The 24,831-nt window shown below is 56.2% G+C and overlaps 3 protein-coding genes across 17 annotated transcripts; 1 reads left to right on the top strand and 2 right to left on the bottom strand.

Moving 5' to 3' along the window:
• The first annotated feature begins 22 nt into the window (after positions 1–22).
• Naa38 (N-alpha-acetyltransferase 38, NatC auxiliary subunit) lies at positions 23–957 on the top strand. Its single transcript, XM_034507576.2, has 3 exons — positions 23–257; positions 459–642; positions 800–957. Exons 1-3 carry the CDS (start codon positions 177–179, stop codon positions 910–912), a joined length of 378 nt encoding a protein of 125 aa, XP_034363467.1. The 5' UTR covers positions 23–176; the 3' UTR covers positions 913–957.
• Positions 958–1,517: 560 nt separating this feature from the next.
• Positions 1,518–2,532, bottom strand: Tmem88 (transmembrane protein 88). The gene is made up of 2 exons (XM_034507575.2): positions 2,284–2,532; positions 1,518–2,155 (listed from the first exon to the last, which is right to left on the bottom strand). Exons 1-2 carry the CDS (start codon positions 2,491–2,493, stop codon positions 1,886–1,888), a joined length of 480 nt encoding a protein of 159 aa, XP_034363466.1. The 5' UTR covers positions 2,494–2,532; the 3' UTR covers positions 1,518–1,885.
• A 598-nt stretch (positions 2,533–3,130) lies between these two features.
• Positions 3,131–24,438, bottom strand: Kdm6b (lysine demethylase 6B). Of its 15 annotated transcripts, none has more exons than XM_076936529.1 (24): positions 24,284–24,438; positions 17,555–17,664; positions 12,706–12,823; positions 12,295–12,440; positions 12,064–12,205; positions 11,770–11,868; positions 11,453–11,672; positions 11,272–11,364; positions 10,919–11,080; positions 10,620–10,835; positions 10,175–10,537; positions 7,908–10,090; positions 7,679–7,805; positions 7,467–7,572; positions 6,344–6,549; positions 6,178–6,245; positions 6,025–6,096; positions 5,781–5,929; positions 5,520–5,634; positions 5,250–5,437; positions 4,964–5,105; positions 4,457–4,583; positions 4,199–4,369; positions 3,131–4,112 (listed from the first exon to the last, which is right to left on the bottom strand). In XM_076936529.1, the coding sequence occupies exons 5-24, from the start codon at positions 12,198–12,200 to the stop codon at positions 4,089–4,091; spliced, it is 4,968 nt and encodes a 1,655-aa protein (XP_076792644.1). In that variant the 5' UTR covers positions 12,201–12,205; positions 12,295–12,440; positions 12,706–12,823; positions 17,555–17,664; positions 24,284–24,438; the 3' UTR covers positions 3,131–4,088. The 15 variants fall into 15 exon arrangements, with proteins under 15 accessions (XP_076792644.1, XP_034363455.1, XP_076792647.1 ...); XM_034507564.2 differs by having other exon boundaries at positions 6,178–6,242; XM_076936532.1 differs by lacking the exon at positions 24,284–24,438 and adding an exon at positions 22,166–22,244.
• Positions 24,439–24,831: the final 393 nt, after the last annotated feature.

The following is a 24,831-nucleotide window of genomic DNA, read 5'->3' as shown; positions in this document are numbered from 1 at the left end:
AGGCATCGAGGAGCCTTGCATGAAATAAAATCTCGCGAGATCTCTGTAGTGGCGGAACCGGAGACGAGGAAGAATTGTGATCTCACGAAAGCGCTTGGGAGCACTCGCGAGATCTGAAGCGCCGACCCCAAAAACGCTTTTAGGAAGTTTAAGGCCCAAAGGAGGTCCCAGGGCCAATGGCCGGAGCTGGGCCGACCATGCTACTACGAGAGGAGAATGGCTGTTGCAGTCGGCGTCAGAGCAGCTCCAGCGCCGGGGTTAGCGTGGGCTCGGGTTCTGGAGGAAGAGTCGGGCAGCGGCACCGGGCGGGGAGGAGAAACGGGTGGTGAGGGTGGTAAAGGGAACTGCAGTTCCCAGCAGCCCACGGGCTTCGGGCCACGCCGCGAGGGCAGCTGGGAACTGTGGTTCTATGAGTGCTGCAGACACTGGGCGTCTGAGTGCTTGTCCTGCTCTAACAGGACTCTGATGGGGAACCGGAGGACTCGCCAGCAGCGCGTGCACGGCAGCAACTAGAGGCACTGCTCAACAAGACCATGCGTATTCGTATGACAGATGGAAGGACACTAGTTGGCTGCTTCCTGTGCACCGATCGCGACTGTAACGTCATCCTGGGCTCTGCGCAAGAGTTCCTCAAGCCTTCTGGTCAGTGCTCAAGAAATACACACCTATCTCTTCGGGAATGCGGCGGAAATTCACTGCAAGGCATTTCCTCTTGCGGGCCTTAACTGCACCCCTTATTTTCTGGGGCGAGACCGATGTTTGCCTGCTGTTCTGATACTCTGACTCTTTTTTTTTCCAGATTCATTTTCTGCGGGGGAACCCCGTGTGCTGGGTCTGGCCATGGTACCAGGACACCACATCGTTTCTATTGAAGTCCAAAGGGAGAGTCTGTCGGGGGGCCCGTATCTCTGACCACGATTGCACTTCTCTTTGAGACCATTAAACCCTATGACCAAAGTGGCCCGTGTCTGTGTGTAGGACCAATGTCAGGGTAGGGATGGCACATCTCACACTTAGAGGTTCATCTGAGTTCAGGAGCGTCCTCAACCTGCCCCTTCAACCTAATGTCCTGGAGTTCCAAACCCTCCCTCAAGTTATGAGCTTAAGGCAACAGGCCCTAGGGTGGGCCCCTCCATCTTCCCTCCCACGATCCTGCTTCAGATTGTAGCGGGAAGGGGTGTCATCCTGCTCCGGAAGACCCATTGTTTCCCACCCCGGCCTGGCAACACTTAGTTCCTTTAAGCTGGGGTCAGAGAACGGGCTCGGGTCCCCAAGGGGAGCTGGGTAGGCAGCCGAAACAAGGCCCTCTCTGCGCTATTAATGGGGAAGTGACTTTGGGGTCAGGGCCAGAGAACTCTGGGGTCTGACCAGGAAGAACGGACTAATGCGATAAGGAAAGGCAGGATGCCGAAAGATGCTCTCTGCTTTGCCCATTTGTAGTCTTGAGCATTTGTTTCCTACTTCTGAGCCCTGGGCAGGGGCGATTGGCTATGTGCCACCCCTGTAGTCAGAGTGCATTCATTTTATAAATTTTTTATTATTTGTGATGGTTTCTTCTCGAGCCCTGTCCCTCATTCCCGTAAATTATGGAGGAGCTGCACGAGAAAAGGAAGGCACAAGGTCCAGCTCTCCTGTTTACACTAGGGAAGGGAAAGATGATGTGCAGGGTCCAGCCCAAAGATTCAGGAATCAAATGTGAATGAATTTTCTAGGACATGGGGATTTTCGCCAGCTTTGTGTCCACATTCTGCTGTTCCATCAAAGGGATGCTAGGATCTGACTCAGGCATCGGTAAGGGGCAGGGTTGGGCAGTACACTCCTGGGCTTGCTTCAAGTCCTTGAGAGACCAGGAGGGCAATCGACAGGATTCTTGACTATAAGCACCTCAGACCCAGACCTTTCCCGGTGTGGGAACAGACCGTGAGCCTGGTGAGACCGAGATTTGCTTCGGCTGTGGGATGCGCCGCCGCCTGTAGAGGGCTCGGCTGTAGGGCACGAGGCAGTCGGCCAGGCGGAGGCGCAGGCAGAGGCGGCGGTAGGTAGCCAGGGCAAGCACAAGCAACGGCACGAGCAGTAGGAATCCGGTGACCAACAGGGCAGTGAAGCCTGGGTCCCGCAGGTGCGCGGTACAAGGGGGTGCCTGAGAGCGCAGAAACTGTGCGGATAAGACACATCAGAATGGGCCACTCTGCCCAAGAGGAAACAGCCCACTTAGGGATGTTGTGGCTCAAAGACCACCCGCCCACACACCACTCACTCACACCCCTTGGGGCACATGCTTACCTGGGAGTGGCAGAGAAAGCCGAAGCCTAGCATGGTGACAGCAGGTAGCAAGATGGTCCCCAGCACCAGCGCCAGCAAGAGGAGATTGAAAACAGCCACCAGCAGATTCTGAGCCGTTACTAGCACTGCACAGGCCCAGCAATCTAGGGGATCCCGGGGCTCTGGGCCGCCAGAGACAACGGGGCGCTGGGCTCCGGGGACCTCCGCCATGGCCTGGTTGGTTTCCGCCCCGCATGGCTGCAGTCCTTATAGCCCTCTTTCCTGCCCCTCCCCCGGGCAGGCTCTCCCCACCCCACCCCGCCCCCCACTACCTTATCCTGGAATGCAGCTCTGGGATTAGGCATCCTCATCCTAAGGAGCAGACTGTGGTTCTGGACATTCCACAGGCTCCTCCGGGGAGGGGCTCGCCACCTCCAGGGGCTGCATCGCCCTCCCGTCAGTCCCTCGACCCTTCAACTGATAAGCTTCACAGCCATCATCAAACACAAGGGTCTTTTTTTTTTTTCCTGCTTTTATTTTTAATAATATTCTCACACAAAAATCACCGAAAATAGGGTAGGGATGGGAAGCCCCCTCTGCCCCTGGGGCAGAGAGACAGTGCAGTGCGAGGGGGCGGGACTGTAAACCCCCCACCCCTCCGCAGCCCCAGCGGGAGAAAAACGAACTAAGAAAATGAAAATAAAGCCCCAGAGAAAATCACCCCAGGGTGTCCCTGCCCCAGAGAGGCCCTGCCCTGGGATGTTTCACGCCTTTAAAAAAGGGGGTGTGTGTAGGTGTCCAATGTTTTTAAAATGGCCGAGGCTGGGGAGGACAGGGTTCCTTTTCCTCATAGTTCTTTCTTTAAAACTTTTTTTTTATTTTATTTATTTATTTTTTTACAAAATACCATTTCAGTTCCCACTTCTTCCCCTACAGTACAGGAGTCGCTCACCCTCAGGTGGGGTTGGGGTCGGGTCGGGAGTGGGGGTACTGGTCCAAGAAAGTGCAGGACGTAGGGGAGGGGAGCAGGTTTGAGCACCATGAGAGCCCGGCTGAAGCCGCGGGCGGGCGGAGACGGACGGGCCAAGCCCGGACATATACTGGGGCACAGGGAGGGCCCAGGAGCGGGCCTCCCAAAGAGGCAGGAGGGATGGCTTGGGGATGTAGGAGGTCGGGTTTTCCCAAAAAAAAAAAGAAAGACAGACAGACAGAAAGAAAGAAAAAAAGAAAGAACAAAACAAAAAAAAATGAATAAATAGAGGTGAGTGGGACTGTTATAAATTAAAAACCAAAAACAGAACAAAAATACGAATCATAACCAAGTGAATAAACAAGAGACATATACAGGGATCACAGCTAGCATTGGAAGTAAAAAAAGGAGGTCCTGGGGGAGGGGTAAAGCCCATAGAAAGAATCTCATTAAAAACCTCGGCTGCCGAACGTCTATGTACACAACGAGCCGCGAACGTCTGCGCCGGCGGGCGGCGGGCGGCGGGCAGGCTTGAGGGAACCCGTATGTGACCCCCGCCGCCGCCGGAGCCTGGTCCTTGTGTCTGTTGCTAGAAAGGCCAAAGTCGGTGAGGGGAGGCGCTGGTGGGCGAGGGGCTGCCAGCCCCCTCCCCGTCTCCCATTTTTTTTCCTTTTTTTCCTCGTATTTGTTAAAAAAAATTTTTTTTCTTAATAAATTAAGTGAGGGGAGCTGCCAATAGGGTGGAAGGGCTGGGCCCGACCCCCTTCCCGGCCAGAGGCGGGACCTAGGTCCAGCCCAGGCGTGTGCTGGTGGCCCCGCCGCGCCCAGCGTGGGCGGGCGAGCGGGGCGTCCGGCCTCATCGCGACGTGCTGGCGGGAGCCTGCCGGGAGAAAGTGGGCGGCTTCAGTGGCGGGCCGGTGGGGCCCGGCCGCTCCCGCGCCCCCTCTGGAGCCCCGGTGCTCTCACCAGTGTGAAGGCATCGTAGGCCTGCGCCAGCTCCTCGGTGCGGTACTGCTCCAGCACCACCACGCCCTGTAGGCCCGCGCTGCGACGGCGCGCACAGCCCTCGCAGTGCACCAGATACGTGTTTCGGCTGCCGTTCTCACTCGTGACGAACAGGATGTTGAACACCTCCACCTGGCCAGGAGGAAGCAGCTGTCACTAAGAAGTCACTACTTACTACTGTTAGGAACCTTCCAGGCAGGGGAGAGCTCGCACACTTACGTCGCATTCGTTGCAGTAGTAGGCAGGCTCATCCTTGACGCGGCCTTGGTAAGCGATTTTCTTCCCTGCCCGCACCAGACTCTCCCGCTGCACCTGACAGTGCTTCATTGACTGCAGGAGGCAGAACCTGAGCAAGACCCCAAAAGGTGGGTGTTGAGACAAGACTCCAGAAGGGGTGCCAAGGCTGGAGGGTGGCAGATGGGCAGGGGTGGAGCTCCTGAGACCCTAGCTTCATGGACTTCCCTAGGCAGCCTTCCTTTTTCATTTCTGAGTTGCATTTCCTGTCTTGACTACGTCACACTTGACATTTCAAGGTTTTATGTGTGTGTTTGGACCACAGGAAACAAAGGCTATGCGATGAGAATAGGGCTTTTGTCAGGCTCCCCAGCACAGTAACACTTAAGAACATGCTGCAGACATAGGAGAGGAATGAGGAGTCAGGAAGAACAAGGGTAGAAAAAAAACAAGCCAGGTGGAGGTGGTCTGATAACCAAACAGAAGTCTCACTTGATCATCTTGAACAAGTCAGGATCGCTGATCTTGACCGTTCGAGCTACGTTCCAGGACACATGAATCATGGGCACAATGGACTTGACGTTCTTCACTTCGTTCCACTCATAGCGCTCCAGGGCCAGCTGGTACTGATAGGCTGTAGGCCAGAGGAGGTCATGCAGGTTTTTCAACCAGCCCCCAGCCCCTTCTTCCCTCAGATTCTCCAGACCCAGCTCTCCCTAACAAGGTTCACTCCTCATACCCATCACTGTACCATGATGACCCAACCCCAGCCTCTCACCAGTGAGGGGCCCCACGTTCCAGGCAATGTTGTTGCACCAGCCAGTAGCCTGCACCCAATGCACAGTCCCTGCATTAATCCACACCAGGTCTCCAGGGCGCTGCACGAAGCGGTAAACAGGAATATTGGACGCATAGAGGTCATCCAAGATTGGCCACCAGGAACCGGTCAAGTAGTCCACACCATGCCTGTGGAGTGGGCAGTCACAGGGTCAGGTGGGAAACCCAAGGTCCCGATGTGATGGGGTGACTAGCAAGAGATGGTGCGCACCGATCACAGAAGGCGCTGATGGTCTCCCAATAGTGCTCATGTACCGCGAACCACTCACAGTCCCCAGGGCCAATGTTGATATTGACAGAGCAGAAATTGTTATTCTCTTGGTGGCCTGCAGAGGGAGATAGAACGTCATGGACGGCTCCGCAGACGGAGCGACAACCCCGCCCTTTGCCCTTATTGGCTAAGACTTAAGCATGGAGTGTGCCAATTCAGCGCAGTGCGCATGCGCACGCACACGCACGGTGAAAAGCACACCTGGCGTTCGGCTGCCAGGGACCTTCATGTAAAGCTGCACGGTGTTCATGCCCAGGATGGTGTGGCCCACATGGCTAAGCATGTTGCCTGTGGACGTTACTCGCATGAAGGCAGGCAGTTTCAGCAGCTCTTGCAGCTGTGGCTTCCACCTATGGACACAGGAATGCCGACCAAGTTAAGAGGGTATCCCAGACCAGCATCTAGTAGGGTTTCATCCCAGTGTCACTGGTCTAGCTTCACTGACCTCTTGGCATCGGACAGGTCGATGTTAGTGCCAAACTTGATGATGTGATGGTTCTTGGGGTCCGGTGCACTGCTGCTGGGGCAAAAGCACAGACAGGTTGATGGCGAACCAAAGGGAAAGAGCGAAGCAGGAAGGGACAGAATGATACTTTACCTGGGGGAGGTTCCTGTAGTGCTGTCTGGTTCCTCAGACTCCTCATCCTCACTCTCCTTCTCCTCCTGCTTGGTCAGACAGGTACACAGGTCTGGGTCAGTGACTTCCTGAAGCCCACTTTAGTCAGAGCCCAGCACCCTTGTTCCCACTCATGCCTGATCCTCACCTGCAGTGACTCCTGGAAGGACGAGGCCTGGTACTGTGCATATTTAGCGATGGTGGTGTGTGAACGGGAGCTCTCACAGGGCCAGATCTGTCTGGTACCTGTCAGGTCCCAGTTCTCATCTGAGGGCTGCTGCACTTGGGTACGGACCTCCACTGTATGCTCTCCGCTCGCCTCCACCAGAGTCTTGGTGGAGAAAAGGCCTAAGTCTGAAGGAGTGCCAAACAGGATGTCAATCAGGTCAGAAGGCTCGACTTCCCCCTTCCCTTCCTGGCCAGGACTCTGATGAAGTGGACATAGATTTACCAAAACTCAGCACCAAAGAATAGGCATAGATCACAACCCTCAGCACCAGGGAATAGGCATGGATCACAGCCTAGGAGGCCGACAAGGCTGGCTCCTTCCCAGCCCCTTCCTCTAGCTGCTTCACTCCTCAAGTGTCTCTACTAGAATTCCCAGGCATGCATATGCCCACATGGTAGGCAGTCAATGAATGGGTCAAGTCAAAGATGTAGTCGAGCTTGGAATGTCTCCCAAACTGCTCCCTGGGAGGAAAGAATGCTGGGTATAAAGGAAACGAGATTGACTTTTCTATTTCTTGTTTCCTCTGGTTTTATACTGCTTAAAATTTTGCATAAAAAAAGGGAAAAAAACTAACCATGGATCAGAAGTAGTCTATAATTCATTTTTAATTCTTTTTTGTTTTGTTTTTTAGAGACCGAGTTTCTCTGTATACCCCTGGCTGTTCTGGAACTCACTCTATAGACCAGGCTGGCCTCAAACTTACAAAGACCTGCTTGCCTCTGCCTCCCCGCTGGGATTAAAGGTGTGTGCTGGCTCTGCCCGACCATTCTTTTCATTCTTATTCACTAAGAAAGTCAGAAGAATGACTCTAACCACTCCTGAGATCTATCTTCCCATGTGTCTACAGTAGGGGACAGAAGTGACAGATGAGAGAAAACCTCAAGGCTGGCTGACACACCACTCAGCACTCCTGAAAGATAGCCTGTGTGTGACTGAGTGTGCTCTTTCACTGTGGCAATTCTCTAAGCATGGAGGTGGTTCTAGAAGGGTCCCACAAGCCACAATCCTTACAGCCTTGTGCATTCTTTTTCCCCAAACTCACTTAGCCGAAGTGAACCAGCCAGGCCCCTGATGACCGTGATGGGGTTCCGAGGGTCTGTACAGAACTGTAGCAGGACCGGCGAGAAGGCATCTCGTTTGCTCTCCAACTGAGACAACCAGGAGACGGTCGGGTCAGAGCCCTTTCCCAGGCTCTAAGTACCCCAACTTAACCCTTCTGGGAAGGGTGGTTCTGAGGACAGACAGCATACATACATAGATGCTGGGTGTAGGGGGGTTGAGTTTTTCCCGGGGCAGCTTCTCCTCAGTGTTGATCTTCGGTTTCACAGACTGGGCAGGGGAAAGGTAGGACTCTCGAAATTTCCCTTTCACCTTAGCATTCCTGTGAGAAGACCATAGAATAAGGTCAGGAACATGGGGTAATGAGCAAGAACCAATCCCCAGGACAACTGGGCGGCCTTGGTATTATAGTCTCCAAACTCACTTGCTGGCACGCATGACATCAGCAGCACAGTGGCTGATGGTGAGGTCTGCCATGCGCAGCCGCCGCTCTTCCACCTCTGAGGCGATAAAGGTCTCCTTGTCCCCACTCTCTACCTTGACCAGCCTGATCTTCAGCTCCCTGGGAGGGCCCTCACTAAGTGACCGAAGCTTCAGCATATCTGCGCGGCTCACACCTGGAGGCCCTGGAGCTTCCTCTCGAGTCTTCTTCCCAGGGACAGGAGCTGATGGGGGTGTTGGCTGAGCAGAGGGTGCAGGAGCAGGTGGGGGCATTGGAGCTGTGGGTGTCTTGACTTTGGAAGCCCCACCTACATCAGGCCGGGCCTTCTCCCGGCCCTGGATCTCTTCACTCTGCAAGTCCAGGTTCCCCAGCACCCTTCGGCTTTTTTCTTTGGGAGCCTTGGCCTTGGTCCTCCCCTCACGGGGTCGACGACCCACACTGTCCCTGCAGGCCCGTCTGTGCCGCCGATGCTCCTTCTGACGACGCTTGCCGCTACCTGGACCTGCTGCCGTGGCGGCCACCCCCCCACTCTCCTCCTTGGCCTGTGCCGGAGTCGGCTGTGGCTCAGTCCCACCGTCCACTGGGTCTGCTATGTCCACTGGGTCTGCTGGGTTGATGGCACTGCGGCCCACCCGCTCTACAAGGGTCTCACAAGCCCGACTGATTTCTTCTAGCACCTCAGACTCAGAACGAGCAGGGGGCAGCGGCAGAGGTGGGGGCAACTGGGCAGGGGTCACAGGGCCTGGTGCTGGCTCTTCACCTGCCCTGCGCTCCCGGGCCCAAGGCCCGCCTGAGGTAGAGAACTGAGATGACGAGGAAACAGAGGGCTTGGGGGAGCCCTGGGCGCCAGGGGCCACTGAAGTGGGTGGTGGGGCGGTAGCACCTGATGCGGGACTTGGGGAATACTGAGTGGCGGGCACGGACCCAGGCCTGCTTGAAACGGCTGCTCCAGTCCCCCTGTAACAGTACTTTTGTCCCTCAAGAACAGAGGCCAATGATTTGAGCAGGCTGGCTGGGCTGGCTGGTGGAGGTGGTGGGGGCTGTGGCTGGGGAGGTGGAGGAAACTTGGCTAGAGGCGGTGGTGGTGGCAGGGCTGGTGGTGGCTTCTTCTCCTCTTCTTGGGTGGTGGTGGTGGTGGTGGTGGTAGTGGCTGCAGCGGCGGTGGTGGCAGCAGCAGTGGTGGTGGCTGGGGCTGTGTCACTGGGAAATGGAGGTTGTAGAGATGCAAAGGGCTCTTTGAGTGGGGGTGGGGGAACCACGCCTGCCTCCTGCTGCTGCTGCTCCTCCTCCTTTCGAATGGATTCGTCCAGCATCTTCATGATGTTAGCTAGCCCATCAGGTAGGATCTTGAATTCAGTTGGCTCTTCAAACTGGTCCTCCAGCGGAGTCGGTGGAAAATCAAAGAGCCTCGGGCCTCGGGCGGGCAGCTCTCCAACCCCAGGTGGCACAGGCTGAGGGGCTTTACTCAGAGAACCTGGGGGTGGCCCCTGCCCCACCTCGGGGGTCTTTGGGAAGGAGACCCTGGGCCTGGGGCTCTCCGAGCGCCTGAAGCTTCCTGAGGTATTTTGGTGGCAGGAGGAGGGAGGGGCTGGAGGCAGGGCAAGAGTCAGTGGTGGAAGAGGTGGGTCCCGGGAGCTCAAGGTTGGGCTGGATGGCCTGGGGAGGTGATCTATACTTCTGGCCAGATAGGGGGGTGGTGGGAAGGGCACAGGCCCAGTAGGACTACTGCTGTGGCTGTTGCTGCTGCTGCTGCTGGTGGTGGTGGTGGTGGTTGGGGGAGCGGGAGGGGTGTGCGAATCCTGAGTGCCCACAGAAAAGCGGGGGTTTGGAGGCCCCAAGAAGCCATCGCGGTGGGGAAGGGATGGGGGAGGACGGGGAGGTCCCTCAGCACCAAAAAAGAGCTCCCCCAAGATCTCTCCTCCGTCCTCTCGGGCTGAGCCTGAGCGGCAGGCTGAGCCCTTCATCCAAGCAGGGGGTGGTGGGGGGCGCAGGAGGCGAGGACATGGGGGTGGAGGGGATGATGGGGTCCCGGGTGGTAGGGATAAGTGGGGAGCAGCAGCAGGGGCCGTCAAAAATGGTTTCCGACTGTTGTGTGCGGAGGGACCCAGGCGGGCCTGGTGAGGGGACATCTCCAGCGCAGGGTTTTGGTAATGGTCAGCGCCAGGCTGCAATGGAGAATGGAGAGGTCAGAGTGGTGTTCTGGTCCCTCAGACAACGTCACCCACCTTCAGCCCAAGGTCATAACATACAATGCCTGGGCTCGGCTCCACACCCCGAAGACCAGTGTTGTTACTGCTACTGCTGCTGCTGCTGCTGCTGCTGCTGCTGCTGCTGGTGCCGGGGAGGCCGGGGGGCCGGGAAGGGGCGTAAGGCACGCAGGCGGTAGATGCTGCTGGTGAAACGCTGGAGTCCATCCGCGACCTCTGAACTCTGCTCTCTCTAAGGTCACTTCCGGGGGGACGGGTGGCAGGCAGGCAGCCATGGCTCTCTGCTCCTGGGGGTCGGGGACCTGGACCAAGGGGTGTGGCCGGGACCAGCCGATGGCTGGGCGGATGAGCAGTGTAGGCAGGAGCTGGATATGAATATGGGTGAGGCAGCGAGTGCCGCTGCTCCTATGGGAGATGAATGAGGTCACAAAGCGAGACGTGGAAAGGAGGATTTACAAGAGGTAGCAGGCACTAAAGGGGAGCTCACCTGGCGCTCTGGGGGTGCTGAACCCTTGCGCTCGGGGCCCCAAGCATCTCCATGCAGGGTATTCCACAGCCCTGGCTTAGTCAGCTGAAATGGGGGGCTAATAGCCAGGCCAGGCAGCGGTGGTGGTGGTGGTGGTGGTGGTGGTGGAGGTGGAGGTGGGGGTGGTGGTGGGGGTGGGGGTGGTGGAGGGAGTGGCAGACCTGGGGGAAGGCCAGCCTAGAAGAGAAGAGAGTGTGACAATCCTTACTCCTTGCTCCAGGCATCCACTCTGCCTGCTGAGCCATGAACAACCAACCTACCTGTTCAGAGCTGCAGCCTCTCCTGCGCTTCCCACCAGGGCTGAGGCCCTCCTCTCCTGAGGGGCCTGAGAGTGCTGCAGGAGGCATAGGCTGGACCACTGGGGGTTCAGCGGATCTCTTCACTGGAGGGCCCCCTCGCTTAGTCCCATAGTTCCGTTTGTGCTGAAAGGAGAGAAATGGTGATGTGAGCGCCGGCCCGCTGTGCGTGACCCCCTTCCCTCAGTCACTCAGACATGGTGGTGCGAGCGCTGGTCTGTGTGCGCAACCCCTTCCCTCAGTCACTCAGACATGGTGGTGCGAGCACTGGTCTGTGTGCGCGACCCCTTCCCTCAGTCACTTAGCCTCAGCCTCACCTCACCATGCAGCAAATTCCACACTTGCTCCAGGGGGGGCAGGACCTTGGCTCTGTGCTGACAGGAACCAGCATGAAAGTTCCAGAGCTGGGCCTGGGAGGGTCAAAGGTCAGATGAAGATGAATTGGGGACAGTGCGCTAGAAGGCACAACTTAGCCACCTATGTCCTGCCTCATCCCACCTGCTGCAATCGTCCGATTCGGGGCCCCAGCTCGGCGAAGCTTCCTCCATATCGAAGGGCCCTGTGGTAGCAGCACACGGCCTCCTCACTGTCATGCTCTGACTCGTACAGCTGCCCAAGCTGCTCCCATAGCCCTGGCTGGGCCGGCTCGCGGAGCAATGCCTGTACACAGCCATGGAGGGACTCCAACTTCCCATGGAGGGGTCTTGGGGTGGGTGTCCTACAGAGTAGAAGGAATTGGGGATGATCAGGCGTGGGAAAACATTTTAAGGTCCCAACTTTCCTTCTATCCTAGAACTTTTGAATCCCCCACTTACCCAGGAGTATAATAGGGTTTGTTAGGGTGCCCGGAGCTACTGCCATGAGAAGGGGGTAAAGGAGCAGAGAGTGGGGGCTGCCCAATGCTGGCAGAGCACCTGTAAAGAGAAAGGGTCGGTTATGCACTGCCAGGAAAGTACTCCTCCCCCTAGAATGGAGCGGTCAGAGGGAGTAAGAACAGAGGAGGCTGGCATCCGAACCCACAACAGAAGGAAAGCCCATGGAAAACGCCAATGGACAGAGAGGGTTGGACGAGACATGCCTGCAGATAAAGCTAGTGGTCCAGTTCTCACCTGCCTCCAGGCAGCCATGAGCTTCTGGGAGGAGGATGGGGTGGGCAGGAGCTCCAAGCCCCAGCACAGCTCAAGCCCCCAAGGGCAAAGGCTTCCCGTGCAGAGCGGGCCCCTGGAGGGTCCACTGCCCGATGCATCCAGCCTAAATCAGAGACAAGAGATCACGCTCTAGCTGGGAAGCCAAACATTCAGCCATGTTTTCCGCTAAACCAGTTCCAATCTTTCCCTTACCAGGTCAGCAGTGGCCCCAGGAGCCCTGGAGATGGGGCACGGCCCCCTGCCCCAGCTCTCTGGCGCGATGGTCCAGCTCCAACTGCCCTTAACAAGAGTGCCCACTGTTTCCAGGTGACAGTCTCTGGCCTTCTCTGCAACCAATTCTACAGAGAGAAGAAAAGAGTGCACTGAAGTTGCCAACACAGTGAGGGCCCAAAGGCTGGTCTGAACTGTCAGTGCAGAAAGACTGAAGGCAAGGAGACAGAGCAGATACCGGTATAAGGTGCCCCTAGAAGCGCGCAAGTAGGGTAACAGAAATATGGGACAAATAGCGGGAAGTCGACGATGGGAACAACCCAGCCGCTGCACTGTCTGACAGGCTTCCAATCCTGAGCCACTAGGGCGACCTACCGCGGCGCGCCTGCTTACCCAGCCTCCGTGGGAGCGTCCTCTCACAGCTTCAAGAGCTTCAGAAATTTAGCCAATCACCAGACTTCTCTATCCCCAGAAAGCCAATCATCACCCTTGTCTCCGCCTCAGTAACAGCCTAGCAGGAACCAATAGGAATAAGGTTAGCTGGGCACTGACCGGCCTCCGGAGGAAGGGCGGCAGGGCCGGTCAGACAGGCTCGCCCTAGGGTGACCCCGATGTGACCCTAAGGTTCCCACCTAGGGTCCACATCTCTGATCAGAAACTGGTAGCCCGCAGGGCAGTAACAGCAAGCTAAGACTGAGAGTGAGGAAATCATTTACTAGCCGACCTGAGGGTAAGTCTCACACATCCACCGAACTGGCAAAGGTCCCCACCAGACTGTTCAAGTCGTCCTCTGCCTATCTACCCCAAGGACGGACAGCAGACCAAGGCGAAACGCAGACAAAGGCATCGCCACCCCTCGTCACATCACCCAGCGATTGACTCTCCACTCGATTACCCCAGTAGAAATGCTTAGGTCTAGCAATCAGCAGACCCAGCACCCAGACCTTTCCGCGCCTCTATCAGAATGCTCCACCTCCAACGCCTGACCCTGTCCTAAATCATGGTCAAGTCCCCAGTCTCATACCAAGTTCCTCCAGCTCCTCCACTTTCCCTGGCTCTGAGTCTTCAATATCGGTCGACCCCCTCAGGCAGTCCCCCCAGCCCTCCAACTTCTGGGAAGCTGCGCACCGTGGAGTGGCCCCTCTCGCGTGGCTCCTGTATCCTCTATGCCCTTTCCCTGCCGGGGCCACGCGGTTCCCCACGGCCCACGTGGCCCCCACCCCCCCAAGGGAGGGGGGATTTCGGGGGTTGCCCGTGACGTGGCTACTTGCGCAGCGGAAGCGGTGTGTGTAAAGGGGGGGTCCTTTGGGAGGGAGGGGAGGGCGGGGCCCAACAGGCAGTGACATCACCCCTGTCCCACTCTCACCGCCTACTCCCTTAAAGAACCCAGAACCCGTTTCACTTCCTCCTTCACGCCACCCCCCCTTACTCCTTCCCGTCGAAGCTGACTCGACCCACAACGGGCACAGTACTCCCTTTCCTAGGCACGTTCCCTTTAATCCCAGTTTTCCCTCTCGACTCTTAAGAGCCCAGAAGCTGCGTCCCTGCGCATACCCCAGGTCCTGGCAGGTAGGGAGCCGACTCCGCTCCCGGGATCGGTCCATTGAGAGTCTAGAGTACAAAGAGCGGCGAGAGGCTAGTGTCGAGTACAAAGCCGCGGGGGCGGGGCTAGCGCTCCAGCTGGAGAAAGCGCCGGGCAGGAAGCCGGGGGAGAGCGCGCGGCGAGGGGTTGGGGGCGGCTGGAAAGTTCGCCTTGGCCGAGAAGTCTGCACCATGAGGAAATTTCCACCCAGCCCACAAAGCAGAAGGGTTTCTGGCGAGAACTATCTTCCCTCCCGCTGGGGCAAGGTCATCTGTACGTGAAAGTGCTTGGACCCAACAGATACCGCAAGCTGCTCCGGTCCGACCCCGGTAGGAGCTTGCTATCCGCGGACTACTCAGTTTACGCGGAGCTCCGGTCAGAACTCTCTTGGGGCTGCAGTCTGTCAGTTACCTATCCCTGGGACGTGTACAACGCTAAACTGGTCAAGTGCAACCCAAACTGGCTGCCCCAATCAAGCCCTGCGGGGGTAGAGAAACCAGAGGTAGACAAACGGCAGCTCGGGGTACCAGATGTCAGAAAAGAAGATCCCTGCTAAGGAAGTGGTGCCCAGAACTCTGCTGGTTACCAGGAAATGCAGCTTCCCCTTCTGCGATGATGACACTTCCCCTCTACCACTTCCCCTTTCCCACGGGGAACTGACTCAGCTTTCCCTAAACTAGCTGAGTTCCGTCCCTCCAGCCCTCTTGATCTTCAACCTTTATCCACAACCTCCCACGAAGACACCATGGACTACGGAGCGCTCCAGAACAAAACTTCCTGTACTCTAAGCACAATCTCGCCAACTACCACGAATCTGTGTCCCTGGTGGGGACACAGAAGCCTGACTTCCCATCCGCCCCACGAACAAAGCCTTTCTCAGGGTCTGAATCAGGCTTAGGGTGGGGGAGAGTGAGTCACTCCGAAAACCAACCCCCGTTCCCACTGACTCAGCCCCCGCCTCCCTCAACTCAGACAGACACACAGTCAGAGGCAGACACAACTCCTCAGCCCACATACTGCTCACCACTAGTCCCGCGGAATTTCCCCTCTGTCTCCCTCAAGCCGGCCCCACCCCGCGCTGGGCAGCCCCGCCGCCGCACTCACACCTGTTCCTCAGTCGCCGCCGCCGTCGGCCGGCTCGCCGTCCACTCTCACCTCCACTCTCGCTTTGAGGCAGGAATGGCCCTCCCCGACTCCCAGTGCTCATACTAACCAAGGGGAGGGGACAACCAGGGACAAGCACAAAGACAGACACCCACAGACTCCTCGAAGACAGACGGAAAGCAGACGCACACGTCCAGGGCCAGGCTGGATGGCCGACACACTCCTGAGGCTGACAATCCAGCCTTCCCAACCCGACCTACAGCCCCAAAAGCCGGCTGCCCAGAAAGGGTTAATTCCACTTGAGTCGAAACCACGCCCTCTCCATCCGGGCACTCCCGGTAAAGCCAAGCTCCGCCTCCCGCATCCGGGATCTGGACTCTAGGACTTTAACCGACCCCCCCCCCCCTTTTTTTAGTCCCAAGAGAGAACTACTCCATCAATCACACCCACTTAACTCTCTCTGGGCTTGGGTCAGAAGAGCCCCTCCGCACAGCTCACGGAACGCCGGGTATAAAGAGGGGACGCTTGGCACGAGGCCTGCGACCCGCAAGCAGACATTGGACGACCAAAGACACCAGACCCCGCAGATTTTTCCTAAACATGCATTTAGCCAGTACCCACCAGCTCGAAGGTGGGGCAGATCCAGGACCGACCCCCGCGCGTCCCATTCCTTCGCAGTCTTCTTTTGGCATGGCGGAAGCTACTAAGTTACCGGCTCGCTTCTCACCTGGGAGAGCCGGTGGGAGAGGGAGGGCGGCGGGCTGAGGCTCCGCAGTGACTCAGCCACCCGGGCAGGCCGCCCGCCCGGGATTCCCTTCCCGAGCCTTCCCCGCCCCCATCGAGAAGTGACAGTGGTGGCCCAGGCGCGCTGGCCCGCTATGTATCACTGCGGGTGTTTGTGTCTGCCTCTGACTGGGCGCTGTGTTCACCAGTCAGTCTAACAGGGTCGACTGTGTGTGGGTCTTGGTGTCTGTTTGCACCTGCATATCTGCTCATCTTGTCTCCCTCTGTGCCTGTGTCTGGCGCGTTCCTGTCATTATCCCTGTCTACATGACTCTGCGAGGCTGTCTCTTGTCTGTATGTCTGGTTGGCTCCTGTCTCAGTCTTTTGTCTGGGTCTGCCTCTGCATCATTGTGGTGATCACGTGTGTCTGTGCACATGCCCTTCTGTGTTTGCCTTCGCGTTCTCAGAGCCAGGGAAACATGGGAGGCAGGCTTGAGGGGTTCTCTTTAACTCTCCTCTCCGGAATCCTGACTTACTGGGTCGGTGGTCCTGGTTAGTGGATTCTTTGGGGCTGTCTGCCTTCAATCAAGTTCAGCCCCATTCCTCCACATCCTCTCTTGAATCCTCACAGCTTCCTGAAGTTACCATGAAGCAAAGTGCTATCATTTACCAATTGGTAGGCACTGTGTTAAACCTTTGAACTCTTCCCCAAAACCTGGCAGAGGAGGTACTTGATTGCCCTATTTTGAGAATGAGAAAACAGGCTGGGGAAGGCTTGGTAACTCAATCAAGATCATTCTCAAATGAGCAGACAAGCTGGGCTTCTTCCCACGGCTACATCGTCTACACTGCCTCTGACCTGTTCTCCCTCAGTTTTGTCCTTGCATGCTACCTCCTAGACCAGCCAGCCTTCCTCTCTGTTACTATCCCAAGTATCTCATATCCTCCAGAGTAGATGTGGGTAGGAGGCTCTGCAGCACATCTCAGAAGCCGTAGGTTTCTTGCCAGTGAAGCACTACATTCCCTTAAAACATTCATTCAACATAAATCTACAAAGGCGCCTCAATGTGCGAACTGTCATACTAACCAGGACAGATAGGGAAGAACAGTCCTACTCAAGAAACTCAATGAGCAATGGGGGAAAGCAGTGAAGAATCTTAGGTTTCCAGCTTAGGGAAAATTTCTTTCTACTAGGGAGATGAAGTGGGGCCTTGGGAGGAGACTGGCAGAAGCAGGTCTGAGGAAAAGCCGGAGTTATGAGTTAGGTGCGCAAAGCAAATCTACAGTGCATCATGGAGAGAATGGGCCAAGGAGCAACTCAGAGGTGAGATTCGAAGATGACCTTGACAAGCATGGGCTAGCTGCACACAGCAGTGGTGTGTAACACCTCCTAACATCAATTCCTACACACCCTTCATACAAATGGGGGAGAAAGCCTTCCCCTTCACAAGAAATTCCTCTGGGCTATCTTACACCTACTTTCAGCCTGCAAGTCCCTAGCTTTCTTCAGTCCGTTGTGCCCCTGGGTGTGGGAGTTAACACTGAGCGTAGGGGTTAACACGGGTGAGGATGGGGGGGGGAAGGGTGTAAGAGGTTTTCAGGTGGTAGACAGGCCAGTGAAGTACAGGGATAAACCATTCACAGGAGATAGAGGGGCGCTCCATAACCGCGGAGGGCTAAACCATTCAAGCACCACATGTTGGGGGGAGGTTCAGAGTTGGGCTGGACCATTCTGATGAGTGAGCATGAGCCAGATCATAGCAAAGATTTTTCAAGCATGCAGTGAAGAGTTGGACATGGAGGACGGAGGTGACACTCAGCAGCCAAGCTTACCAGATGGAGTTGGAAGTGGACTGTCTCATTGGAACAAGCACTCCAGCGATGGGGTACAACAGAAGTCCTGGTGGGTCTTGCTATGAGGCTGACATGGTGCCTGGGGGAACCTAGAAGAAAAAAATTTCAGTTAGAGGTGGGATCTCCCAGAGTACAGGAGTTCCCTTCATTCCTTGCCCCCTCATTGAGAAACCAGACTCTAGAGGTCAGATGAGATGGGAGAATCAGTTTCCATGGCAACCTGGAAAAAAGCCATCTTCCAACCTTCCCTTCAGGAAGCAGCCTGGTTCAGGTTGTAAGGGAGCAAACTGTGGCACCTCAGTACCAACCGTGTCCTCTTCTGACTGGACTGATATTCTGGTGCAGGCCCAGTTACAGGGGACACCTATAGTCAAGCAACCTTGGTTATGACACCAGGGCATGTGGACCCTAGGCATTCAGTTCTGCTACCCTAACAAGACACCAGATAGTCAACACCACCTTTTGGACTCTGACCCTTCCCGTTCCCTTAGACTGGTGTAGGCAGGTCCTGGCAAGCGGAACAGGTGGTCAGACAAGATGAACGGGCCCAACAGGGAGGAGCCATCTTCCTCTGCAAGAACTGTAACACTGGGCCTGAGCTAAGAAGTAGCCTCTGCAGCAGGTTCCCTCCATGTCACCTCCAAGGCCATATCCTGTTTCCCCATCACCTCCTTCCTCTATGTGGCCCAAGGAGGTAACAGGGGCCCACTCACTTCCTCCCAATCCTTAGATACAAAGAGCCAGGTATATTAACACAAGTGTAGGGCTAAGACTCAGGTGTCAATAGCAGAGGTCAGACCAGTCAACCCTCACCTCACACTCACTCCTTGGGGACCAGTGTTTTCCCCTGGCCCAAGGATCCAAACACATGGGCTCTCTACCTGGCCTCTCCATTTCCTGGCCTTCCAGCCCCCATCTTTCCCCCTGCCCCAGAGACTTAGGCCTCTGGCCTCCATGATGCAATGCACTGCAAGCTTTTGTAGCTGCTGATGACACTGCCCCCAGGGAAGTGTTATTTCTGACCTAAGAAAGGCCCTTAAGGGGCAGTGGTCAGCTGCCAGCTGAGAAGACTGGATTGGCTAGGACCTCCTGGAGAAAAAATACTAGAGGCTGGACCCCTTAACCCTTCTGGACAGGGGGGCAAATTCAGGATTAAGGTGCTTACCCAGCAGTTGACAACATTTGTGGATGTGGGGTAGGTTAGCCCACCAAGGGAGAAGGGGAGCCCCAGGCCAGACCAAGGGGGTCAGAAGAGTGTGTGATGGGTGTCTGAACAGAGTGGGGGAAGGCCAACAGCCATTTAAAGGGCCAACCTCAGAACTTTAATCCCTTACCAGCCTTGGCCCCATGCAGGAGGCTGTAATTCATCTGTCCAACAGCTGGGGTGGGGGTGGGGGGGCACGTGCATGAGGAGGAGGGGCTGGGGCCTTCTTGTGCAAAGAACCAAACAACAAAAGGGGAAGCTGAAGGGCCAGCTTTAAAGTGCCCAGGTCACCCTGCTGGCCTGCAGATCTGCCAGTGGCCCCCACCTGGTGGCCCACGGATCCTGTAGTTCAGACTCACAGATTCTTGGTCATGGAGTCAGAGGGCTCAACCAGCACGGGGTTCTGGAGAAAGCCCAGACTGAGCACCCTCAGGGCAGACTGTCAAGCCCTTCTCTACCTTTCCAGCCACAGTAACTGTCCTGGAGACCTGCAGGCCCAGTCCCAGACAGCCTCAGATGCCCTGTTCACCAGCCAAGCCTCTGTAGACACAGCCTGCCAGCTCCCCCTCCTGCCAGCACAGGGTGGCAGTGGCCACACCAAGGCTGTCCCTTTAAATCATTACCACCCCTGACGGTGTGGACAAACCAAGGGCCCTGCCCCCCAGGCAGGCAGCTTGCCACCACCCCACCCCCCCAGTCCCCAGATATGTAAGGGCCATTTAAAGGGACATCAGAGAGGCAGCCTGGTCTCTAACAAATCCCCACCCCCTCCTCACACACACTCACAGCCCCTGTCTCCAGCAACACATAGCCCCCCTGCCTCTCCATAGGGCCCCCAAATTCCGGTTTTCTCTCACCCCTAGAGACTGCTACAAGGAGAATGAGGCAAGGGAGACTGGGGGGAGGCATTAAAAGATAAGGACTCCCTCCTCCTTCAGAGCCCCACGAGACTGGTCGGAAGAAACCAGCCTGAGAAACATCGAGACAGAACCCCAAAAGGTGCCTCGGGCAGAACAGGGGAGCACACACTGTGGGGTGGGGGGAAGGGAGTCAGGCTGCACGAGACGGAGGGTGGCGGAGCCAGCAGGCGACAAGCCCAACTCGCAGAAATGGAACAAGGAGGGCTGGGGGGAAAGGCAAGGCCTGGGAAATCGGGGAGTCGGAAAGGGGTCGTCCGGGAGGGTGTGGAAGAAAATCAGACAGGGGGAGGGAGAGCCAGGCCAGGGTTACCTGCTGGGTGTCTGTCCCCCGGCGGTGCCCCCAGAGTCCGGGTAGGGAGGGGGAAGCAGCAGGGGGGGGAGTGGGGGCTGGGGGCGGGGGGAGACGGTCCCTCCTCTGCCTCCTGGGCCTGCCCCGGCGCTTGCAGCCTCTGCCTCCCTCCCTCCTCCTCCCCGTCCCTGAGTCCCGGAGTCAAACAAAGAACTGTAGCAGGCTCTCCCCAACCCCCTCCCTCCCTCCTCCTCCTCCTCGTCCTCCTCCTCCTCCTCCACCTCCTCCTCTTCCCCTCCCTCCCCACCAGCAGGCTCCCTCCTCCTCCCTTCCGGTCTCTTCCTTTAACTACCCGCTCCCCCAGCCTCCCCCCACTAGTCTCTCTCCACCCACCCACCCACCCACCCCAACCTTTTACACACCCCTTTAGCTTAGCCATGTCCCCGCTAGGGAAACTGTGGAGTCCCTTTGCAAAATGAAAGGCTCCAGAGAGCAACATGGGAGGGAACCAGGGTATCGCTTGAAAATCACAAGCCGCAATGTAATTATTTTAACAGCCAAAGGAATATAGGCTTAGCTATTTTTTAGGAGCGGAAAAACAAGCCTAAAGAAAGAAATACAAATCCGACTAAAGCCCACATCAAATAAGGTACATAAAGTAGTCGATGCTAATCCCTGACACCCCCACACACAACACACACTCCAGGTAGCAAAATTCTCCACTCTTAACCCAATCCCTAGCGAGGGCTACTTTAGAACAGGTCCACCCACTATAATAACTAACACCATTTAATAATATGTATTTCCTGACACTCATTCGGTATTAATTTTATGCCGACCACTGTGCTAAATGCTTTGCATAAATTATTTCACTACCCCCTCCCATTAGCTAGAAGTATTGATATTTAAATGTCCCAGATTAAGGATAGGAGGTTTGGAGAGGTTGTGACTTTTCCATTTAGTGGTAGAGCTGGGATTAGAATCCAGGTTTGAGCTGACAGTTCAAATTCTAAAGCACATGAACGGAGACACTGTAATACCATCACCAACTCCAAGATTTAACAGAGGGCAGCCATAACTATCACTGGATTTCTCTCTCAAAAGTGGGCAATACCAGAAGCTGATCCACCTACCTGCACAGATAAAGACCTTGACTTTTTCAGCCTAACCCTGTTTCCTCTGTTTGGTGAGAGGAGATGAAGGGGGTATCAGGAATGAACTGGCGAGTACACCCCACATACAGCTCTTCTCTTAGGGGCAAGCTGTCTTGCAACTACATTCACTTCAGCTAAAGATGGGAAAGGGGCAACATGACACTGGGCCTTGCAGCAGGTGTGAAAGTAAAAGGACTTCCAGGAGACTCTTTCAAGGGAGCACTGGAGAGAGTTCAGGGGTGGTACTGGGGACTGGAAAGGAAGTTTTTCATGGCAATCTAGTCGTGGCAATCTAGGAAAGAGAGAGAGAGAGAGAGAGAGAGAGAGAGAGAGAGAGAGAGAGAGAGAGAGAGAGAGAGAGAGAGAGAGAGAGAGAGAGAGAGAGAGAGAGGAGAGAGAGGAGAGAGAGGAGAAGGGAGAAGAGAGAAGAGAGAGAGACCCAGATTCTCTAAAGCCAGGAAAGGGGCAAAGTCTTTCACGCCACACCACACCCGCGCCCCTCCCCCTCACTAAACTCCAGGCCAGGGTTTCCCACCTGCAGGATGCTAATGCCAAGGGGAAGGAAAGGAGAAAGAGATGGCACGGGACTGGAACGGGATTCCGGGGCAGAGGGGAGGGAATGGAAAGGGGAGGAGATCGCATTGCCTGGCAACCGTCCCGGGGCACGTGCACTGGTGACATCATCCCAGGCCACCTCGAACACAGACCTTTGACTCCTACCAGGGCGAAGAAGCTGCTGGGTGGCTAAGTTTCCTGAGAAAATAGCTTTAGGGATTCTGGGAACCCAAAGAGGAGACGAAGGAGGGAACCCAGGCGTCCTGCCTTTCTTTTATCTCTATTAACCGCAGCAGAACTAATCCTGGGGAATCCGGTCATTCGCCTGCCTCCTCCTCTCAGCCTCCAGCCTTGACCTCCCAACCCACATTTCTAACTGTCCCGACACGCCCCTCGGAAATACTGTGCCTTCTTTCTTCTGGGCTTGATCCCTGGTTAGGGGCGGGAGACTAAGGACGGGGCACCAACCAAGTCCCGCGGGACTCCGTCTGCTATCGGCAAGATCCCATGTGCCCCAGCTGGCCGCCAGCCGGATTCTGTCTGGGTCCCCAACTCTCCTGCCCCTCCCGCGCTGTTCCAGGGCGGAGTCTGTGGAGTTGAAATCAGGACACGCCGAGAGGAAGAGTTATATAACCCTCTGGAGAAGCAGAGAAGGACGAGTGGAGACGGGGACAGACAGCCCGAAAGGAGCCAGGGGAGGTGTAAAGAACGATAGAGAATGCTAGGAGGACGTGTTAAGGAAGCGAAGGGGAAGGTTTGGTTTGCCTATCAAAAGAACAGAAATTTACAAGAAAAAAAAATGGGCATAATGACCCTCTGGCCAAGAAAGTCACCTGAACCACAAGGGGCTTTTCACTGTGTCCTGCCGTGTCACTAACTGCAGCTAGCCCATGGGTGGGTTAAGCCTCGGGAAGGGGCGCTTGTACCCACTCCCTTTCTTTTGTGAAAACAACCAAGCTAGAGCTAGGAAAGCCATGACTGAGCCTAGGGGGCCCGGAAACCACAGCTCCGCCCAGCCCACCTGGGAGCTTGGGGCGCCAGCTGGGGGTGGCAGTGAGGAACACAGGTATCGGGCCTTCCCATGAGAGGCTGGGCTGACATTAACAGTCAACACCCGGCTAAAGAGTGCAAACCCACCCAGACGTCTGGGCCCGCAGGGGTTGAGAAACACAACCCTGGACTAGTTTGCAAACACAGACTGACGACCTGAGGCAAGGGGTGGGGGGGGGGGACGACTCGCCGCGCAAGCGCAAGAGACTGTCTGGGCTCGTGCGGTAGAAGGGGTTGTACAGGGAGTGAAGCGTGTGGGAGTGCACGTGCGGATCCTGGGTAGCCACTGCCTCCCCCACTTCCACCTCCTCCCTCTCCCTCTTTCAGGCTCTCTATAATGACAGCTCCCCATTGGTTACTAGGGCCCTGACGTAGCCGACGTCCGCTAAAGCGGATTGGACTGGAGAGAGTGAGTTTGGGAATCTGGCGGTGGACGTTCGTTAGCCTGTTACTCTGGCAACTGAGCAAACAACCCTGGCAAGCAACAGAGATCCGACCTGCTTTCCTCTGAGCGACCACTGAGTCCAATCCTATCGCACCTCAATTAGTTACTTCTCTTCGAGAGTTCTCATCGCCCAGAACTAGGTGTTCTGCCTTCCCCACACTCCAGTTCCCCACACCAAGACACAATCACAAGCCACAACAAGCCGGAAACCAATCTGCAGTTTAGTGACCAACATGCCACTTCACCACTGTTTATTCTAGACCGAAAAGCAGAGTCTCTAGGCCTGCCCCTAGCTTCTGCTCTTTACCCCGTATGCTTGTAATTTCCTGGGCCGGGGGCGGGTCCGACAGATGACAGGGAATCCATCAAAGGTGAACGAACCTCAGTGCACCTTTCCCAAAGGTACCTGTCACAGCTATACCCCCCAACCCGCATGGCCCTCAGCTCTGGTGGGCGCCTCATCTTCGCCATCTCGTGGATACGTGGGAAAAGGTTCAGCATGAAGGACCAGAGCCCAGTGAAGGCTAGGGAACTGAAGATGGAAGCGTGAGGAGGGCGCCAGGGTCTAGGGCGACGAACCAGGCGAGACCAAGAGCAGAAGGTGCGGTGGAGTGGGGTGAGATGGAGCTAGCGCTCCTGGAGGGATGGTGAAAGTTGAGAATACATACACATCTCTCCGGAGAAAAGTGCTGAAGGGAGCCTTCAAGCGGCCCAGAAACAGAAGGTTCACTTTGCCTAATCGCTTCTGATCTCAATGGGCCAGGGCCTGGCCCTAACCCTATCCGCAAACTGTCTGGTTCCTCAGGACCGCTAAGCTCCGCCCTAGTGTCAATTCCCCATCCCAAACGGACTGGGATTACTTTTAGGCCCTCTTGACCTTTAGAGTCAAGACCACAGTTTTTCCACTACCTTTGCCTTGTTCCCTTTTGGGGGACTTGGATGTCCTGCGCCCCCACTTTGCCATTGCTTTTCTCAAGACCCAAATACCCATCCCTAGCCCGACCTCTCCAGAGAGTCTGACGTCCCGCCCCTCCCCCTTGGAAGGAGATGGTCTCTCTCTCTTTCCAAAAGTTCCTGAGGCTCCCCATTACCTGGTTCTGGGGGTCCCAGATATTCAGGATCCTCAAGGCCTCTCGGGGGTCGAGCGGGCCCCCCCTCTCCCATACAGGGGCTGGGGGGGCCGCTCTACCCGGTGGCGCAGTTTGATTTTCCAACACAAACACCCGCATCCTCCCCCCTTCCACAACCCCGCCCCAGACTCGTGGTCCCGCCCCACAGCGCTGAAATCCCTCTCTCCGGCTCCGCCCTGCCCTCGGTCCGGCTCCCCTCAGCTGTAGTGTCAGACGAAAATTCCGAGTAAGGATTGCAAGGCTTAGTTAGGGTGCAGTGTATAGAGCCCATCCCCGACCCTTACCTGACAAATCTCTATTCCATTTGGATCCCGCGCCCTTCCAAAGCAAGCCCCGCCCCGCCTGCTCAAATCCTTCCCTGGAGAATTAGTCACACCTCCTTTAGGCCTGGAGGGCAAGTAGTTCAAGGCCACGCCTCCTCTAGAGGCCACCCCACTTCCCCCTCTCAGTTCTGACTGTAGCAGGTCCTTTCCAGTAGTAAGTCTCAGCTTCCCTCCCTCCTCCGGTTT

Source organism: Arvicanthis niloticus, chromosome 6, assembly GCF_011762505.2.
Source record: "Arvicanthis niloticus isolate mArvNil1 chromosome 6, mArvNil1.pat.X, whole genome shotgun sequence".
NCBI lineage: Eukaryota > Metazoa > Chordata > Mammalia > Rodentia > Muridae > Arvicanthis > Arvicanthis niloticus.
Note: the sequence above shows the minus strand (reverse complement) of the source record. Positions and strands in the feature narration are given on the sequence as shown.

What these genes read in the sequence shown, in the direction of transcription:
- Kdm6b (XM_076936529.1), bottom strand. Translation starts at nt 12,200, where the DNA reads ATGCATCGGGCAGTGGACCCTCCAGGGGCCCGCTCTGCACGGGAAGCC. An exon ending in CAGCACCCCCAGAGCGCCAG is followed by an intron (nt 10,538 to 10,619) that starts GTGAGCTCCCCT and finishes CATCTCCCATAG; the next exon opens with GAGCAGCGGCACTCGCTGCC. An exon ending in TGGAGCCGAGCCCAGGCATT is followed by an intron (nt 10,091 to 10,174) that starts GTATGTTATGAC and finishes TCTCCATTGCAG; the next exon opens with CCTGGCGCTGACCATTACCA.
- Naa38 (XM_034507576.2), top strand. Translation starts at nt 177, where the DNA reads ATGGCCGGAGCTGGGCCGACCATGCTACTACGAGAGGAGAATGGCTGT. An exon ending in AGAGCAGCTCCAGCGCCGGG is followed by an intron (nt 258 to 458) that starts GTTAGCGTGGGC and finishes CTGCTCTAACAG; the next exon opens with GACTCTGATGGGGAACCGGA. An exon ending in AGAGTTCCTCAAGCCTTCTG is followed by an intron (nt 643 to 799) that starts GTCAGTGCTCAA and finishes TTTTTTTTCCAG; the next exon opens with ATTCATTTTCTGCGGGGGAA.
- Tmem88 (XM_034507575.2), bottom strand. Translation starts at nt 2,493, where the DNA reads ATGGCGGAGGTCCCCGGAGCCCAGCGCCCCGTTGTCTCTGGCGGCCCA. An exon ending in GCTTTCTCTGCCACTCCCAG is followed by an intron (nt 2,156 to 2,283) that starts GTAAGCATGTGC and finishes TTATCCGCACAG; the next exon opens with TTTCTGCGCTCTCAGGCACC.